The following is a 17,976-nucleotide window of genomic DNA, read 5'->3' as shown; positions in this document are numbered from 1 at the left end:
ACGAAAAAACCCATAAACCAACTCGATTTGGATTTAAAAAAAAGATAATCAGAAGTAGCTTTAAAGGCAGTAGAAACCTTTACATTAAAACAAACAATAGAAAAAAATAATCTACAACGATTTTCTTCCGAACAAAATTGTATATATACATTACGACATTACAAAACGTAGATTCCTAGACATGAAAAATAGAAAAAAACACAAAAAATTATTGCTGTGAGAGAAAAACGAAGTGAAGGAAGAAAGGGTATAATGAAAAATATTTAAAATACGAAAAACAGAAAAAAATAAATTTTGGGTCATGGCAAACGTATACGAGAAATTTAAGAACCGAAACAATATCGTAGAGATAAATAAATTTGTTGAGCATAAAAGTCTTGGAATGTTTGACTGGAAAGTTTTTTAGTTTTTTTTTGGCTGATGGCAAACAAGGAAAACGGGGGGTCAGTAAGGAGAGAAATGTTATACGAAATTTCGCAATCTACAATAGAAACAGTATATCTATCTAACTATATTTATATTTCTATTTATATGTATACTTCTACCAAAACGGACACCATCCAATATAACTTTGACACAAATTCAATGGAGATGTTGCTTGCTCTGTGAGCATTGCAAGTTGCTCAGTTACTTGAAGTGGTTCAGGTGGAGTTGATCCGTCAGTGTGAACGAATTCGGTCCCTGGAAGAGAATATGGATTTGAACATGGCTTTTTTTTCGCGAAAAAAAAAATCAATTCTCAAAAATTTTAAACTTTTAAAAGAATAGCAATACTTAATTTGGCAACTAAAACATTTCAGCAAAAGTTTTGAGGTTTTTACAAGTTTTTCTTAATTAAAAAATCATATTTTTTAATTTTCTACTGTAAGATGTATCACTTACCATCGAGTTTCCTCTTAATCGTCTCCATAATTGAATCAGTTGTACTTGATGATGGTAATACAGCACCAGCCATATTCTGACGTCCACCTGTATCTTTTCTAGTTTTCGGATCCTTTTTCATTCCTTCCACAAGACGCCAATTAATTACTGGATCATAGACAAATGCTTCTAAAACTGCTAACAATGATTCTTGATTTGTTCGCAACATTTTCAAGACACGTTCGGCAGTGTAATTGTATACTCCGTCCAATCCAGTTACTTCCATAGCCTGAAAATTAATTTTAAGTAATTTTTTGGTTAATGGTTTTTATGAAAAACTAACGTTGATGAGCATTCTGGTAAGTCGGAATGGAACTCGTTCAGGGAATTTTTCACGGAGCATAGCAACTTCGAAACAGTCACCGAAATCAATGTGTACAACTTTTCCGGTCAATCGATCGAGCATCAAGTTGGATGGATGTCTAAATATACTTTTAATTGAAGAAAAATTGTCAAAAACTAAGAATTAGTTTTTTTTCGAAAAACCTGTCTAAAAGCTGAAAATTATTATATTTTCTGAAAAAGTTGTTAAAAAGAACCTGTGCCGATTTACGGAAATTGTGTACTCCCCGAGGAGAAACGCGCATTTTTTGGAGAAATATTTTATAGTTTTTGGCTAACATTCAAATCATCAATTTATAAATTTAATTTTTTCTTATTTTAAAAAATTCATATTAAAACTCTTCGAAACGAGAATTAGTATTTTTCAGATAGTAAAAACATCAATTTTCACCTCAAAATTACAAATGAATTAGCGAAAATCGTTCAAAATAAAGAATTTAAGTAACTCTTCTCCTCGAGGAGTACACTTGCTGCGTAAATCGACACATGACCGCGTTTAACAGGCCGTGGCACTCAAATGCACTATGCAATATATTTCTATGTTTCTCTACCGTCTCTACTCGTTTGCAGTTCAACAGTGAAAAAAATTTATGCGCTGGCATGTAACCAAAAAAGTTGTATTTTCGCTTCTTAAATTCAAAACCGAATTACCTGTCACCGAGACCAAGAATATATCCAACCATTGACATACATGCAACTGATCTTGTATAATTGGTTCGTCGATCAAACCAAACTTCAGAACTCGGACTCTTCAACCATAATACATGTCGGAGATCTTCTCCTTGTGTTACACTTAGAGCACTTTCAAATAATTGAAGCTTCTGCATTAAAGTCAAATGTTCAGTTTCAAGTGATAATTTCTGAAGTGTTTTGTGCTCAATCGACAATGGAATCTTTGCTTTCTTTTCTCGATATTCCTTGACAAGTGTATGAAGTGTATCACAATTTGGAACCCAACCAATCAATCCAGAATCTTTGCTCAAAGCTACAATCGAGTATCTTTGAATAGTCAAATTGCGGCGACAAGTCTCAGAATTGTTGGCAAGAAGTGTGTTGACTAGTCCAAAAAGTTGCATCACACGTTCATCTTGTCTCGGATCTTCATGTCCTTTTAGCAAGAATTGATAGTCTAAACCATTTGATCCACGGATCACCATTTTACGAGGACGTTGCTTGCTAGTGATTACCTGAAAAAGTGGCATAATTACTTTCGCTATAGTATTTCAAAATAATATAGACAAAAAATTAGACAAAATATACGAAAAAGAGGAAAATTTTTAGATTTATTTAAATTGTGTTGATTTGGATGAGAAAAGGAAACCAACTTTTTCAAAGAATGATAGAAAATTATTGAAAATTTTAAATTTTTTTCAGAAAAACACGAAAATTCTTCCTTTTCCCATTTTCAAGAAACTTACATTCATTTTTGAGCTGAAACTTTGAATGGAAACTATTGGAGCTGATGGATCGTATGTACCAGGAACAACGAGTTCCAAATCTTTTGCGCTGACCAAATTAGGTGATACGTAGACAAGATCCAACGAGTTCAAAGTGGCAAGTTGATCACGCAGCTTTTTGAAAACCTAAAAATATATGGTTTTTAGCAGGATTTTTTAAAATAATCCTACTCACCGAACAATAAATCTCCCACGCCTGATTAAGATCTTTCACATTTCCACTACTCTCAAATGCTTGTACATATCGTCCTGCTTCTTTCAAATCGGAACTATACGTCTGTTGGAAACTGTGCTCTTTCATGGTTGTTGGAGCTCCTTTTTGCATCAAATCATTCATATTTCTCAAAGCATCAAACATCGCCTGCACATTGTTATCCTGTAGCCGTCTCTGAGTAATTTCATTGAAAAATTGAATGTTCTAATGAAACATACGTGGAAATACACACGGCTCGCATCATCAAGTGCATCATGCCACTGTTCATGCCACAGAATTGCGCAACGAACAAGCTCTTCTGTCACAAGACTTGCCTGAAATGTTGAACATTGGATTTTATAACAAAAATGCCATTTTTTTCACGCTCGATTTTTGAATGCAAAATGCGTGCGCCTTTAGGGAGTACTACAGTTCTCAATTTGTGGGATTTTTTTCAAATTGTTTCTACATATGCGCACTTCAACTTTTTGATAATTTTTGAGAAAACAGGAAAAAATTCCAAAATAACATGGAATTGATAACTACAGTACTCCTACAAGGCACGTGTGAAGGCTGGCTACTGTAGTTTTGGAAGAAAAAACAAAAAAATGCACAATTAAATAATATGAAAAATTCTTCTGATCGAAATAAACATAATTTAAAATTTCTTACAGTTTTTCGAAATATCATACAAATTTTTGTAATTCTCCTTTAAAATCGTAGTTTAGACTTCAATTTGTTCAATATTTTTAATGTTTACCTCTCGAACCAATTTTGAATGATATTCCATCATTTTTTCGAGAACTGTTCCAGCATTCTTACTTCTATGTACATCCTTACTTCTCGATGCAACAGTTAGTGCATAGATTACTGCTTGTGGTCTATGCCTGGCAATTTCACAAAGAACTCGAAGAACAAGTTGAACACTTTTCTGATCATCTGGACAATCCAAACGAGCCATCAATTGAGGAATAGCTTCTAACCATGTTGTCACAGGAAGATCAAAGATTGTCTCCGTAAGAGCAAAATAAACATCTTGATCTTTATCATCTCCATGATCAAACCACAATTGCATCAATCGGAGAGTATCTTCAAGTCGAGAACCCGGTGAGCACATCAGAGCCTTTGCGAAGCATCGCACAGCGTGAGCCGCGTGTTTCAAATAAAGCTTATTTTCAGCTGAATTCGATGGAGAATCGTTGCTCAATGGTGAGACATGATGATGTTGTGGTGGAAGTGATGAATTCGAAGACAAATAAGCTGGCATTGGTGGAAGACCGACGAGTGAACCAAGTGGTGGTGGAACAGGGTAATCTATAATTACTTGACACCGGATTACAGGTTTATGGGCTGTGCATTTTTTTGATTTTTTTTTTGTTGAAATTTTGACCAAAATTTGGTTTTTTTTACACCAAAAAACTATTTTTTGTATGTCAACCAGGGCTGTTTTTTTTCGAACAAAAAAAAACCAAAAACATTTTCAGATAAGTGAAAAAGCGAAAATACGATCTAAATATTTTGTTTTGTTTTGAATTTTTAGGGTTTTTTCATACTCCTTTTTTTGGCTTGAAAAAGTGGTTTCTAAATGGTTTTTATTACTACTTTTCCAACAAATATTTATAATTAAATGAAATTATTCCTAAATATTGATTGAATGTAACCCTTTTCCAATTTTTCGAGCAATGTTTTTAAAAAGTTTTTTTTCGATAAATAAATCCAAAATCGAGTGTTTTTTTTTTGGTTTTTCATTAACTTCAATTCTTATTTTGTCCGCAAATTATTTTCCCGGTTTATATTAATTTTTATGTTTTCCAAACATTTAATATTAAATGTATCTAGGAAATATTTTTGAGAAAAAATGCACTTACCAGAGAGTGGCTCTGTAATACTATGAAATGGAGCAGGCTGAGGCGACTTTTGAGCCGGTGGAGGTGGAGATGTTGCCCTCGTAACTGGTGGAATATGCATTTTCTTCGGTTGTTGAGGCTGCTGCGGCGGTGAAATGACCGTTCTAAAAGTACTTTTGTGGAAATTGCGGATTTTCTCAATGAATATTACGTTGGATGTGGTCGTTCTCGACAGACAGCATAGAAATGTGTAGAAGCCAATTTGTGCCAAACTTTATGCCATCCAGGATCGTATTGTGTTGCCTGTTGATAGTAATTTATGGTATTCTCAAAGGCAATTGTCTCAGGTGTACGAGATTCTTTTGTTCGATATTGAGGTGATACTTGTTGACGAACAAATGATAATTCTCCGACTTGCTGAAAATAAAGACAATTGTAAAGGATTCAATTCAGAAATTTTGTGATTTTCAGGACATAATTAAGGTACACGGTCTTGACAAGGACTGTTTACTTTTAAATTTATTTTTTGGTTTTTGTTTGACAAAAATGTTTTTTTTTTGCTCCAAAAACAAAAAACAAAAAAAAATGTTCATTTTTAGCCTTGACTTTTGAGGAAGAAAATTGGAAATTCGTTTTGTTTTTTTTTCGACGAAATTATTAAAATCTAAATTCAAAAAACAAAAAATTTTTTGTGGTCGAATTTTTGTGTAACAGCCCTGGTCCCGAAACGACCGAAACGTCGCAGCTACCGTATAATTATTTGGAATTTTTCTTTCTTATATTTTCATAGTTTCGCTCAATTTTTTAAAACAAATTTATCCCGCAGAAACATTGATATTTCTGGACAATTATGTATTATTTACAAATTTTTTCTTGTTTTATTTTCAATTTAGAAAATTTTTAGTGGCTGATTGTGCCATTTTTTCGAAGTTTTTTATTTTTCTGAAAATTCTTACTAAAGTGAAAAAAATCAGGAAACATTTAGAAACCTTTTATAAATTTTTAACGGTTATATTCGGTCACCACGAATTTTATCATATAAAGCAAAAAAGCTAAGAGCGGCACCTAAAATACTTATGGATACGGTAGCTACAAAGTTTTCGTCGTTTCGAGACCGCGCACCGTAGCCTCTAAAATTGCTACTTTTCACAATTAGGTAATGAAAATTGAAAATGAAAAATACCATATTATTCGAAGTCTTTGATTTCAGCTCAGTCCATTCTCCAAGTTTCAACAAAACTTTTGCACAAATTCTCGCGGGTTCTTTAGTCGACGGAGGAATCAGTTCTCTACCAGTCGCCTTTGGAATCGGATTAATTCTTTTATTCCAATGATTCGCCAAATCTTCAAGTGCTCGAATTGCTTCATCTTTGTGATCATCCTGATACAACTGTTTTGCCAACGCCAACACCAACAGCGGCTTGTCAAATGGAGCTTTTGCGCGCACCAAATCAGAATTTGCTGGAAGAGAGAGAAGCTCTCGAAGTACTGCACGAGACATTGAATTCTTTCCCTGTTTCCGACACATTGATGAAAATTTGACTCGTAGTGGATGCATCTCTTGTGGAGATAATACAAGTCCACGGAGCATAATAAGTCTCTGCCATTGCTCCACATTTCGCCGACATCCTTGTAGGCGTCGACTCCACAGAAGTGCGATTCGAGGTCGACGTTCGGGACGGGTCTGAAAAAAGAAATTAGATTTAATTATTCATACGCAGGGAGAAAAAAATTTTTTTTTTTCAAAAATTCTTTCGTGATTAATAATTTGAACAAAAATTAAAGTTTAAAACGTGTTCCCTTTCTAATTATTTTCTCCCTCTGCCTATTAATCAAAAAATATCAATCAGTTCTTCTTGATATCTTCGTTTGAAATGCCTCGCGATAATTCCTCTTCTTCTCGTCGTCGCCGTGGATCAAAACGTTGCCCGACAGGGATGAGCTCGAATGTAAGTGAGAAGATTGTACAACAATAAACTAATAATCATTTACTATATATAAAGCGCGTGTCCTTCTGTCCCTATGTAGTTTGATCTCTGATCAGAGCAACGAAATTTTGGGAAACCTTATGCTAAATGCGCAGCAGACATCGATCGAGGTCCGCGATAGACACCGTATATCTAATGTGTTTTCTCAAAAAAGTCGGGGGCCGCGCCGTAGGTGCGGTCCACGGCTGGTAACTAATATTTAGAAGACCTCTCGCTCAACTTCGTCATCGTCTGTCACATCATCTTCAGGACATGGTGCATCGAGCTTCTCCGAGGATTCGTCTGTTCGCTCTGTCACCAACAGTGTTAGAAGTACTAGAAGCGCTGGATCTATCATGTCAATGGCTAGTGCCGAGGCAAGGTTAGAATTTGCAAAATATACGATTTTCATACGGAGGCCCCACCGATTGGGGAACAATATAAAACGGAGTGTAAAACAGGGGTGAGCGGCGATCGCCGAGCGCCGCCGGAAAAAATAGTATCAGCGATCGGCGATCGCCGATCGTCGACAGGGCGAAAAGGGTCGGCGATCGCCGATCGCCGAGTTCATTAGACGGCAATTTTTCTTTTGAAGAAAAACAAGTATTTTCTTCTTTTCATAATTAATAAGCTGCAAAATGCACTTATATAACCTCATAATGAGCATTTAACACTTGAACAGTGCATTTTCTTTTGTAAAAATCTGAAGTGCAAGAAAATCGCCGAGCGGGGCGATCGCCGATTTTTTCGGATTTTCCGGTCGCCGATCGCCGAAGACAAACATATTAACGGCAATCGGCGATCGCCGATCGCCGATTTTTTTCGATCTCCGCTCTCCCCTGGTGTAAAACAGTGCCAGAGTTGCAGTAATGTTCATTGTTCATGGAAATCTGTTTTACGCAGTTCCTTTTGTACGTTGCCCCAATCGATGGGGACTCCTAACACGGAGAGTTTACAACTGATTATACTAGTTTTAAATATGAAATTTCTGAAAAATGTGCCGTAAAAATCACAATTTCCAGTGTCGTTGCTCCAGATCTGACAATCTACCATGGAGATCGTAAGCAATCCTACCAGCTCGCTGACAAGGGGAAAATGGTCGTTATCAACCGGAAAAATGGGGTGATTGTCTACATGCTTCGTTGTGTCGACGGCCGTCGTGTCTACATTGAGAAATCTTCCGAAGGAGCCAGTCTTATTCTGACTAATCAACGTGGAAAAGTGATCAAGGCATTGGCCGGGCACTACTAGAGGAATTGTGATGAAAATGCAGTACAAAAAAGAAGTAAATCCAGCAATTGTCCTCATTAACTTGTGTATTGTATTTATTTTTTTAGTAAAGACTGGAAGTAGTTCTGTTTATGGCTCACCTTATATTCAATAGCTTCTTCCAATTCAGCCATTTGTTGAACAGAAACCATTGGAATATATGCTCTCTCGTAACTTTCGTTAGCCATTGCTGTCAGCTCACTGTCAATCATTTCGCGAACTTTTTCGATTAGCCCCATGGCTTTTGTGTTTTCATCACTGAAAATATTCGGAATATTTTGGGAAAAAAATTGATAAGCTATACTTGTGAACAGCTACCACAGCTCGAAGCATTGCACCGTCTTGTGTATTTTCAGATATCACTGAAACATAATCAGCCATTCGTTCCCAATTGTCTGAAAAAAAAACAATGAATTGGATATGACGAAGATCTAGGCAAAATATAGGTTGATTTATTTGAAAATGGAAAATTTGTTTTTCAACTATTAATTTTTCGGTTACTTGAACAATACCAATTTTTAAAAAATTTCCGGTCTTTTGTCTGTTTTTTTAAACAGATTTTATACTCATTTTCACATAAAAATCAACACAATTTTAATAAATTTTTAACATTTATTCAACAATTTTTTCCAGTATTTTTTATTTTGATTTTCCAAAAATATCGTATAATTTGGCGACACCCCTGTGGGCAAAAAAGTGGATTTTTCTTCAGCTTTTTACCAAAAATAAAATAAAAATTATTTTTTGTACCTCGAACGCGAAAAATTTTTAGCAAAATGTGGTTTTTAATTTTTTTAAAATAAGTTTTTTTCAAAAAGTATTTATCTTTAATATATTTTTCAATTTTTGTTTGCTAGTACGTACGTTTTCAGCTCAAAAAAAATCAGGTTTCAAAATAAATAAAAATAAAACTTTTTTGGTCTCAAACTATTTTATTCCCAGCATTTAAATCCTTACCAACAGCCCATGCTCCTCTTGCCGCAATCACTGCCATTTTATGATCCAATTGCTTCTTATTGATCTCATCACGAACCGAATCATTCCTATTTCCTCGTTGATCCGCCCAAACTACTGATTTACTATTCAATTCATCCCATCTTCCCAATGCTTCTAAACATCTCATCTCATGCATTCGAGCTTCTTCTGCTGTTGCTGCTTCTTCTGGTGTCATTAAATGATCTTTTTCATCATAAACCTGGAGATTGGGGCATGACGATTTTTTCTTTTCCTCAAGTTCATATGCTCCGAGTGCTTTTTCCCATTCGTTCAGTTTTTCGTACCAGCGACCGCGCATTTGGAAGTTCATCTCATTTCTTTCAGCATATCTTACGACACCTGCAGCTTCCTCTTGTACGTTCAATTTATTGGCATATCTGTAAAAAATGAGAAATTATGATTAGAAGAGAAGCAGAATTTATGGGTATGTTGATTGAATATGTTAAAACTTGCTTACAACGGCCAAACTTCAAAATAAGAAAATAAATCGTCAAAACACTTTTTTTGGCGGGTCAACATTTCGAAAAAAAATAACCATAATTTTAAAAAATAATAAATAACCTAATTTTTGCTAAAATCTGAAATTACGCCGAATTTTAGAAAAAACATTTTAAGCAAAAATTTGGCCCTTTTTATCGAAATTCCGCCATTAAAAAAAATTATACAATTTTTTGAGAAGTATAGGGCCAGTTTTAATTTTTTTAAAAGGACTAACGTGATAAGGCTCTGACAATCATTTGGCTCCAGCTTCACTTTTCTCGTAAACGTCGTTTGCATTGAACCCGACTTCTTCAGTACACTCATCTCCTTATATCTACATGCTTTGGCAAAAGCCTTCGTTTGTTCAGCCCATCGACCGAGAACATCATGAGAAATTGGAAGTGGTCCTTTCTCAGAATGATCCATAAACTCGGCAAGATTCAGAATCGTTTGAATTAATTCTGGAATTCCTGTGGAGATTGCTCGGAGAAGACATGAAGTTAGATCGTTTTGTACATCCGAATCAAGTTCAGTCCATACAGACATGAAAGCAGCTGGAAATAGATCACGTGCAAGATGAGGATGTTGATCACCAAGTGAAGAAGCTGCACGTAACGATGGAGAACTTCCATACTGAAATATTTCGATTTGATAGAATGAAAAAAAAAACAAATATTTACAGTTAAAAATCCTATTCGAATCTTCATCAACCACTGCAACCATTCATCTTTTGAAGTCAAATTCTCATTTTTCCATTGTGGCATCAAAGCATCCTTATTGAGACGTTGTTTTGTGATTTGAACCGTCACGAGTTCACTGGTAGGGCGAGCAGTTGTTGGAGCAACTTTTGGAACTTCTTCTGAAACTTTTTGAACGATTAAAAGAAGCCAAAATATTTAATTTATCTGAACATAGCTTTCATTTCAGTTGAAACAATTTTAAAAGCGCTCAGAAAATGTCTGAAAGTTGAAATTTTATGGAACATTTTTTTAAATGTCGGATTTTCTGAGGAATTTCAAAAATTTGTTCAACTGAAACAAAAACTGAATTCAGATAAATTAATCATTTTCTCATATTCTATCACTGTTGCGATATAAAGTTTTTTCGTACTTTTCTCCTCGACTCCATATCTATAATAATCATCTCGATTGTCCTGTCGACTCGCTCCCGAATCAATTGATCCATTCATCAGTCTCTCGTGTAGATCATTATTTGCATAAACATTGTTAGCCTGACCTCGCATGCCCGCTTGCGTCGAAGAGTACTGTATATTTCCATTGGATCCCGCAAAAACTGATGAAGTAAGCACATCACGTGACATTTGTGCTCGTTGAGCAAGCTTCCGATACTGCTCATAGTGAACACTTTTATCAAGATTATAATCGCGTAGCTTCTGATCAACGCCTCGTTTGAAAATATCAAAGAATTTTCCGAGTTGCTTGATGATTTCAATCAATAAAAGGAGCAGTTTATCTCTCATTTCAGCAGTTGAAATATTATGATGCCAACTCTGCATCATACGTGGAGCATATGCAGACACATCAACTTGTTGAGTCATATGAAGTACTGTAGAAAGAGCCGTGTTTCGAATTGATAGCTTCAACGAGAAATCATCAAGAATTATGAGAAGAGGCGGAAGAACAAGATGAAGATGTTGAACTATACAATGAGTCAGTTTTTGAATTGATTCCATTACCTGGAAACAAATAAATATTTTAAAACTAATCGAATAATAAAATATTACCTTCACAGTGAGAACTCGTTCCTTGGTCTTATCAGTTTGTAGTACAGTCAACAGATACGGTATTAGTTCGCCTGTGTATTTACTGAAATCGTTTCCAATGGCAGTTCCCATATCAGTGAGAACTTCAATGACCACCATTTTGACGGATATATCCTCTTTCCAAGCATCCTGGAAGAAAAAGGAAATAAAATATATTTTTCTAAATTTATATTTTTCGCAAACGTACAAAACTGTCAATATGATAATCAAAGGAGTCGTTTTCAATTTTTTTAAAATCAAAATCGAAAAATCTTAAAAATTTTAGATTTTCCGATAATTCGGAGAATAGCTGAATTTTGGTCTTCTTCTTTTCTGTAGAAAAAAAAATTTAAATGAAAAAAAAACAAAAATCTAAAATTTTTCGATGACACCCTTGATGATAATCCAACTTTTCAGTTAAAAATAATTATAGAAATGTAGGAAAATTATTGTTCAATAATACTTACTTTGGTTGAAAATATGAATTTTCAAAAGATTATTATTTTCAGATTAAACGAAAATTTTCCTACATTAGTTTTTTTAAAAGTTTTTCATCAAAAAGCTAGATTGTCATATTTAAATTGACAGTTTTGTACTTTGCCGAAACATTTGTCACGCAGTCTTGTTACGAACCGCGATAATCGTGAAAATAGCTGGCATATACGGTGCCGCGTGCTTTCTTATAATTGCCACGAAATTTGCCAATTGTTGAAGAAAGAACTCTCTCAAATTGGCTCGATTTGATGATTCAGTTGCTCGCCGACAAACTTCTATTAGCCTTGGAATGACTTGTTCTGTATACAATGGTGCCATATCACCAAGACTTCTGAAGATTGTTACTATAGCTTGAGCAATTTCCGCGTAGCTCTGCGAATCTTCGTCTTGCATCATTAACATCAAATTTGCAATCGTAATCGCTGGATAAAACTCTTCTAATGTACATTTTTCATAGTTAAACCAATGAATAATGTCTTGACGTGGATCTTTTGAATCAGTTTCAGAGATTGGAAGTGATAAGGCTGTGCTTATAGCTGTCGAGCTTTGTACTGAGCCAGTGAATACTTTATGAGTATATGGATCGATTGCTCCAAGAATTCCGAGAGTTTTGATAGCTTCTCGTCTCATTGTATTTGACATGACAGTTTTCAGGATTCGAAGAAGATCATCAAGTAGACTTGGATAGTCTCGATATGGATCCACAACATATGCAGTTGAACGACATATTCCACCAATTGCACGGAGAGCCGCCTGAAATTAAAAATTAATTCTAAATTTCTAAATTTTCTAATTTACTCTCACCTCTCGTTTATGCAAGCTGCTCGAATCATTTATCATATGTGTCAACTTTTCGAACAATGGCTTCAAATTTTTTACTATTTCGGCTCCACCAATCACGGCGATTTCGCTGACAGCATTCAGAACTTGGGCAGTCACTTCGGCATACTGTAATTTGTGAATTTTATTGAAAAGTTCGAAAAGAACCACATTTGTAAAATTTTGTATAACTATCAGTTCTTTTTAGCCAAAATAATTTTTTTCGGTATTTTTCAGACAAAAAAAGAAAAAATTTCCTTTCAGTTTTTCAAAAATCTTATTATGCAGTCGTAAGAAAACCGAAAAATCGTGAATTTTTAGAAAAATTACATTTTCTGTCTCTTTTACGCTTTGAAAAATGTATTTAAAAGAAATCTTAAAAAATATTTAATCGACGTGTAGAAAAAAAGCTGTCAGAAATTATCAAAGACGATTATTTAGATTTTTAAATATTTTAATAATCCAGAGTGACAATTTCATTTGATCAATTTTGGAAAAGAAGTGAGTTTTCAACAGTTTTGAATTCAAAATATATTATTTTTTCAGATGCTATTATTATTCCGTTGTACAATCACTGTTGTCCTTCCAATTATTTTCCTCATCTTTTTTGTAATTGGATGTCTAAAAAAGAAACCATCACAGAGTAAGAAGAAGCCATCAAAAGTGTCAACAGTCACTTCAACGACGATTAGTCAAGAGAAAACAAATTCTAAAAGAGGATCAAAAGATGCTGTTGTGGATGTTTCAAAGCCTGGAAAACTTCCAACTTTAGGAGAAAATAATAAGAATTTGAGTGATAAGAAAAGCAAGCAGAGATCACTGAAGGCACAGAAACAAGATGGACTGAAAATGGAGAAGAAGGCATCGGATAAGCGGAAGAAGAAGGCGAATAAGAAGAGTCCTCGAACACAGGAGACACAGGAAGTTGTGATAAAAAACTCGAAAAATACAGATGATTCCTGCATGCACACTGCAATTCGAGCCAATACCATGATGCATACAGTTCGTGAACCATCAAAGATTGCTTCTAATGTAGGAAATTTTAATTAACTTGATACCGTAATTCATCTTTCTATAAATTTTTTTGTTTAGGCCAAACCTAATGATGGATCAGACGGAGCGGACGGTGGCTACGAAAAACTGGGTGACTTGTCAGCTGATGATCTCAGGAAAATCGCAGAAGCTGCTCCGAAATAGACCTCTTAGCTTTTTTGTGGAAAATATTTTGGAATAAATTTTTTTTATACAAAAAAAAACTAACTTTTTGATCATTTCTCAATTTTGGAATCATAGCAATCATTAAACTTCCAACGTATGGTCTCATGAACTTTGGACTCTGTTTCGCCAATTGCGCGATCATTTTCGCAGAATGTTGCTCCAATCTTGCCTGACCACTTTGTTGCATTTGACTCAATGTCTCTAGGAGCATCAATCGAAGACGTGGCAAAACAAGTGCCGGATTGAGCTCTGCGAGTCGTCCGAGTAACGTCACACATGCTTGCTGCATTTCGAGTTTTTCGTCGTGAAGAGCCATAAATTGTACTTCGAGCATTTCGGGTTGAGCCAAATGAGCAAGGAATGGCCGTGGCATTTGTCCGAAACAGCTGATTACTTGCATTCTGACACGGACATCTGAAATAAATTAAAAACATTTTTGAATATTTGATCAGGAGCACAATTTTGCGCCATTAGTACTGTACCCGGTCTCGACACGACAATTGTTTTAATAGAAAAAGGTATGCGCCTTTAAGGAGTACTGTAATTTCAAACTTTTGTTGCTACGGAATTTTCATTAAAATTTTCCGACTTTTTTCCAGAAAATCATAGGGAAATTGTCATTTTTTGAGAATCGAGAAAAATTGAGAGATGTTCGGACGAGACAATAAAAAAATAGATTTTTCGAAAAATGATGAATCCAAAATATTGAGATGACTAGAAGAATTATTGAAAATTCAATTTTTTTCGTTTATCGATTTTCGAAAAAAATAAAACTTTAAAATTACAGTGCTATTTAAAGGCGGTTAATTCTCGTTTCGACCAGTTACCGTAGTTTCGAGTAAATACCTACCTTGATCATTAACAATAACCGAACAAACAGCTCGCAGCACACCATAAATAGTTTGAAGAAGACTATTTCTCTTGTCACTTGTAACTTTTTTATAAACTCCAACAAATGGTACGACCATTTCACAACACGAAGAGACAGCAGCCAAACGGATTTCCACATTGTCCGCTGTCAAGTAGTACTGAAAAACCACAAAATTACAGAAAAATCGAGAAAACTTTCGAACGTACATCTGCAACGTATTGCATGATTCTCTGCAAGGCACCTCTTGAGAAATAGAATTCACCGAGCACATCGACAGCCAGCACGATTCGTTGAAGCTCTTTTGGATCGGTTTCTGCTTTCTGAAATATAAATCTTTTGCATAAATACAACCCCAAAACTCTCATTTGAGATTTTTTGAATTTACTTCTTTGCACAACAGAAATATCGCCAATGAGAAATATATTTAAAACCATTGTTAATGCTAACATGATAAAATATCATAGGAAATCTGTTCGAAAAATTTAAATTTTAAAAAGTCGCCATTTCTATTTTCTTATTTTGCTGATTATGAAAATATTTGAAAACCCCGCAAAGTTTAGGTTTTTTTTTCGATTTTTCGGCTTTTAAATTTACGATTTCTGGAAACAAAAATCAAAAATTTCGAAAAATTTCTGGTCATTTCTCTATTTTTCAAAAGATAATTTCGATAAATTTATAGCTTCTCTGTCTTTTGTTTTTCGAACATATCTGAAAAAAGCGAAAAATCATACAAATTTTTAACGACGCCCTTGGTTCGAATATAGAAAAATGTCGAAACTTTGACGGAAAATTATTTCAAAAAAGATAAAATTGTAAGCGTTTTTAAATCTGATGGGATTCTGATCTTTATTTAAAAAATGTTATGTGCTTTTCAGATTCAAAAAAATTACTTCGAGCAAAATTATAAAATTTCTCTACGAAACAAACCTGCAAAATAGCTTTAGGACTCGCAGGCCTTCCAATCGGTTCGGATTTTGGTGGAATTAGAGATCCAGTGAGTGTTTGATAGACAGAAGCCATAACACCATCTTGAACATTCAGCCGCAGTTTCGGAATTCTCATCATAATCATTTTTAGCACGTTTGCCAGCGATCGAGACAGGGTAATATCCATTAATTGTGGAATTATTGCCTTGATTTGTGTCGTCACTTGTTCGTGATAAGCATCCACAAATAGGAACAGGAATGTGAAATAATTATCGAGAACATCAGAATTCGTCGTTTTTCTACAAAATTTAACTATTAAAAAAAGTGTACTAATTTCAAATTTACTTGATAGCAGCAGAGATAAAACTGATTGTTTTCTCGATATGTGTGGCATGTACATCTGGATTCGAGAGCATCATCATTCCGATTGCTGGAGCAGCGACCGCATTTCTTTGAAGACTGAAAAAATTGAACATTATTGGAAATTTTGAATCACCATAATTTTTTTTGAGTCTCGTTACAAAATTCGTTTTTAGCGCATTTCGAGTCTATAAAAGCTAAAAGCCCATAAACATCAGTCCTCTTCCATTCTACGTACATAGTAAATGAAGTGTCGAATGAGATTGTTTGAAAAGTTCGATCACATTGTGGAAATGCACAAATTCTTGGTAGAAGCTGCATGAGAACTGTATTCAGGTAAATCGAGCTTTGCTGTTTCGTGGATGAAGTTTTGTTTGCGAGAGGTATTATCTGACGAACACAATCGAGTATCTGGAAAAAAACATAACAAATTTCGGGAAATGAAGAATTTCAGCTTTTACCTTCGGAAATCGTTCCAAAACCAGCTTTCGAGCAGTCACACTTTCCACAATAGTTTGTTGCCTTAAAAATACAAGTTTTTAAATAGATGAAAAAGAATCGATTACTTAGTTAGGACAAGCCATTCAACACCTTCTTCTTCGTCTTCTTTCAAAAACTTTTGTTTAATAAACTGTGAGGATTCACATCTGATGAGTTCGAATCGTTGATCAGAAATTCGAAGAAGTTCATTGAGAATCAGGGCGACGGCATGCCATCTATCCAAATCGTCCTTTTGCGATGGGTTTGGTTGACCTTCCAGTGCTTCATCGAAACATTTCTGGAATATAAAATCATTCTAACGAAAGATCAAAATTTTAATTGATCACCTTAAACCACTCAGTTTTATTCTTTGCTTCACGCTGTGAAACAATTGTCAAAACCACGTGTAATGCATCAATTCCGGCGATTCTTACAGCTGGATTCTTGTCTCTGACAGCGTTGAAGATATACTTGAAAAATAAGTTTACACGAAGAAAGAATGCTGTCGGTGTGGCCAGTGCGAGCTCACGAGAGAGGTGTGAAGCGGCGAGTCGACGAATTTGATCAATTTCCTGTTGATTTTTGGGTTGCTGACTATGTGGAACATTTTGACCAAGCCATTCGTGGCAATGATCAAGACAACGATCAACCAGCTCGGCCGCGTATGATTTACAAGTCTGCAAATGTTTAAAATTGGTTTAAAAAAAATTAAATTACTTACCGCAATCAGAAAAGCGAGAGCTTTTGAAGCCATCTTGACTGTATCTTCATCTAATCCATTTCCATTATTTAACATTTTCAGAAGATAATTCGCATATCGAATAACATTTCCAGAATGAGTTTCAGCTAAGCACACGATGAGATAGATACCGGCTCGTTTCTGATCGATATTTGAATTCGACTTCATACAATTATAAATTGCACTCTGAGAGGCTATATCTGTTCGTCCATCGATTGCATTCAGGAAAGCATCACTAAAAGTATTTGGCTCGTCTTTCAGCTCACTTCGAACATATCTGAGGAAAATAATATATTTAATTTATTGACTTTTATTTAAAAAAAAAACTACCTGCTGAGTTCTCGAGCAGCCTGTCGTTGATTTGCATCTCTATTTTCCGTAATTCGGCTCCGATATTGTGAAGCAAGAGCTCTTGCAGCATCAATCCCTTGCTGAAATATGATTTTTTTTTCCTTAAAAATTGTTTAAAGGAGAAGAAATACTAACTTTACGATGCCGCTCGTCAAATTCATTTGTAGCTGGAGCGGAGACTATTCGATTGGAAGTTGTGGCTGCTTTGTTCTGTCTATCGGCATTCATTTGAAAACTAATTCCGTGTTGTTGGAGCATTTTTCAAAGATGTTTCTGCCGATTTAGTGCATTGTGGGCTTAAAATTACGTTAAGAATAAAAAGTTATGAGAATGATCAGAAGCATAGAAAATCACTGGTTTTTTTCCGAAAATAAAATTATTTCCAGCTGAAATAATCAAGAAAGTGCTCAAAACTGGCCGTTTTCAGAAAAATATAGCTTGATAGTTCGATAATAGACAACTTTCAGGTAATTTTTTACCACT

At 34.9% G+C, this 17,976-nt stretch overlaps 3 protein-coding genes across 5 annotated transcripts; 2 read left to right on the top strand and 1 right to left on the bottom strand.

The window, feature by feature from the left end:
• Window positions 1-105: 105 nt before the first annotated feature.
• On the bottom strand, window positions 106-17,789 carry let-363 (Target of rapamycin homolog; the record flags this gene model as incomplete). 2 transcript variants are annotated; one of them, NM_059148.7, is made up of 32 exons in its annotated part: window positions 106-681; window positions 883-1,150; window positions 1,205-1,343; window positions 1,915-2,450; window positions 2,682-2,846; window positions 2,896-3,096; window positions 3,153-3,248; window positions 3,674-4,236; window positions 4,782-4,924; window positions 4,972-5,177; window positions 5,944-6,444; window positions 8,098-8,254; window positions 8,301-8,391; window positions 8,954-9,369; window positions 9,708-10,105; window positions 10,153-10,337; window positions 10,583-11,168; window positions 11,217-11,384; window positions 11,868-12,482; window positions 12,534-12,677; window positions 13,810-14,180; window positions 14,617-14,794; window positions 14,844-14,957; window positions 15,565-15,862; window positions 15,909-16,022; window positions 16,162-16,334; window positions 16,385-16,445; window positions 16,490-16,701; window positions 16,751-17,080; window positions 17,125-17,419; window positions 17,473-17,573; window positions 17,629-17,789. In NM_059148.7, 32 exons carry the CDS (start codon window positions 17,749-17,751, stop codon window positions 542-544), a joined length of 8,088 nt encoding a protein of 2,695 aa, NP_491549.2. In that variant the 3' UTR covers window positions 106-541. The 2 variants fall into 2 exon arrangements, with proteins under 2 accessions (NP_491549.2, NP_491552.2); NM_059151.7 differs by having other exon boundaries at window positions 108-681; window positions 3,674-4,227; window positions 17,629-17,751.
• On the top strand, window positions 6,587-8,085 carry B0261.6. Of its 2 annotated transcripts, none has more exons than NM_001047169.2 (3): window positions 6,587-6,709; window positions 6,952-7,109; window positions 7,750-8,085. In NM_001047169.2, the coding sequence occupies exons 1-3, from the start codon at window positions 6,635-6,637 to the stop codon at window positions 7,976-7,978; spliced, it is 462 nt and encodes a 153-aa protein (NP_001040634.1). In that variant the 5' UTR covers window positions 6,587-6,634; the 3' UTR covers window positions 7,979-8,085. The 2 variants fall into 2 exon arrangements, with proteins under 2 accessions (NP_001040634.1, NP_001379560.1); NM_001392286.1 differs by having other exon boundaries at window positions 6,620-6,709; window positions 6,955-7,109; window positions 7,750-8,076.
• Window positions 12,995-13,798, top strand: B0261.5 (uncharacterized protein). Its single transcript, NM_059149.3, has 3 exons — window positions 12,995-13,049; window positions 13,095-13,580; window positions 13,641-13,798. Exons 2-3 carry the CDS (start codon window positions 13,095-13,097, stop codon window positions 13,743-13,745), a joined length of 591 nt encoding a protein of 196 aa, NP_491550.1. The 5' UTR covers window positions 12,995-13,049; the 3' UTR covers window positions 13,746-13,798.
• Window positions 17,790-17,976: the final 187 nt, after the last annotated feature.

Source organism: Caenorhabditis elegans, chromosome I (genome assembly GCF_000002985.6).
Source record: "Caenorhabditis elegans chromosome I".
NCBI classification, from domain to species: domain Eukaryota; kingdom Metazoa; phylum Nematoda; class Chromadorea; order Rhabditida; family Rhabditidae; genus Caenorhabditis; species Caenorhabditis elegans.
Note: the sequence above shows the minus strand (reverse complement) of the source record. Positions and strands in the feature narration are given on the sequence as shown.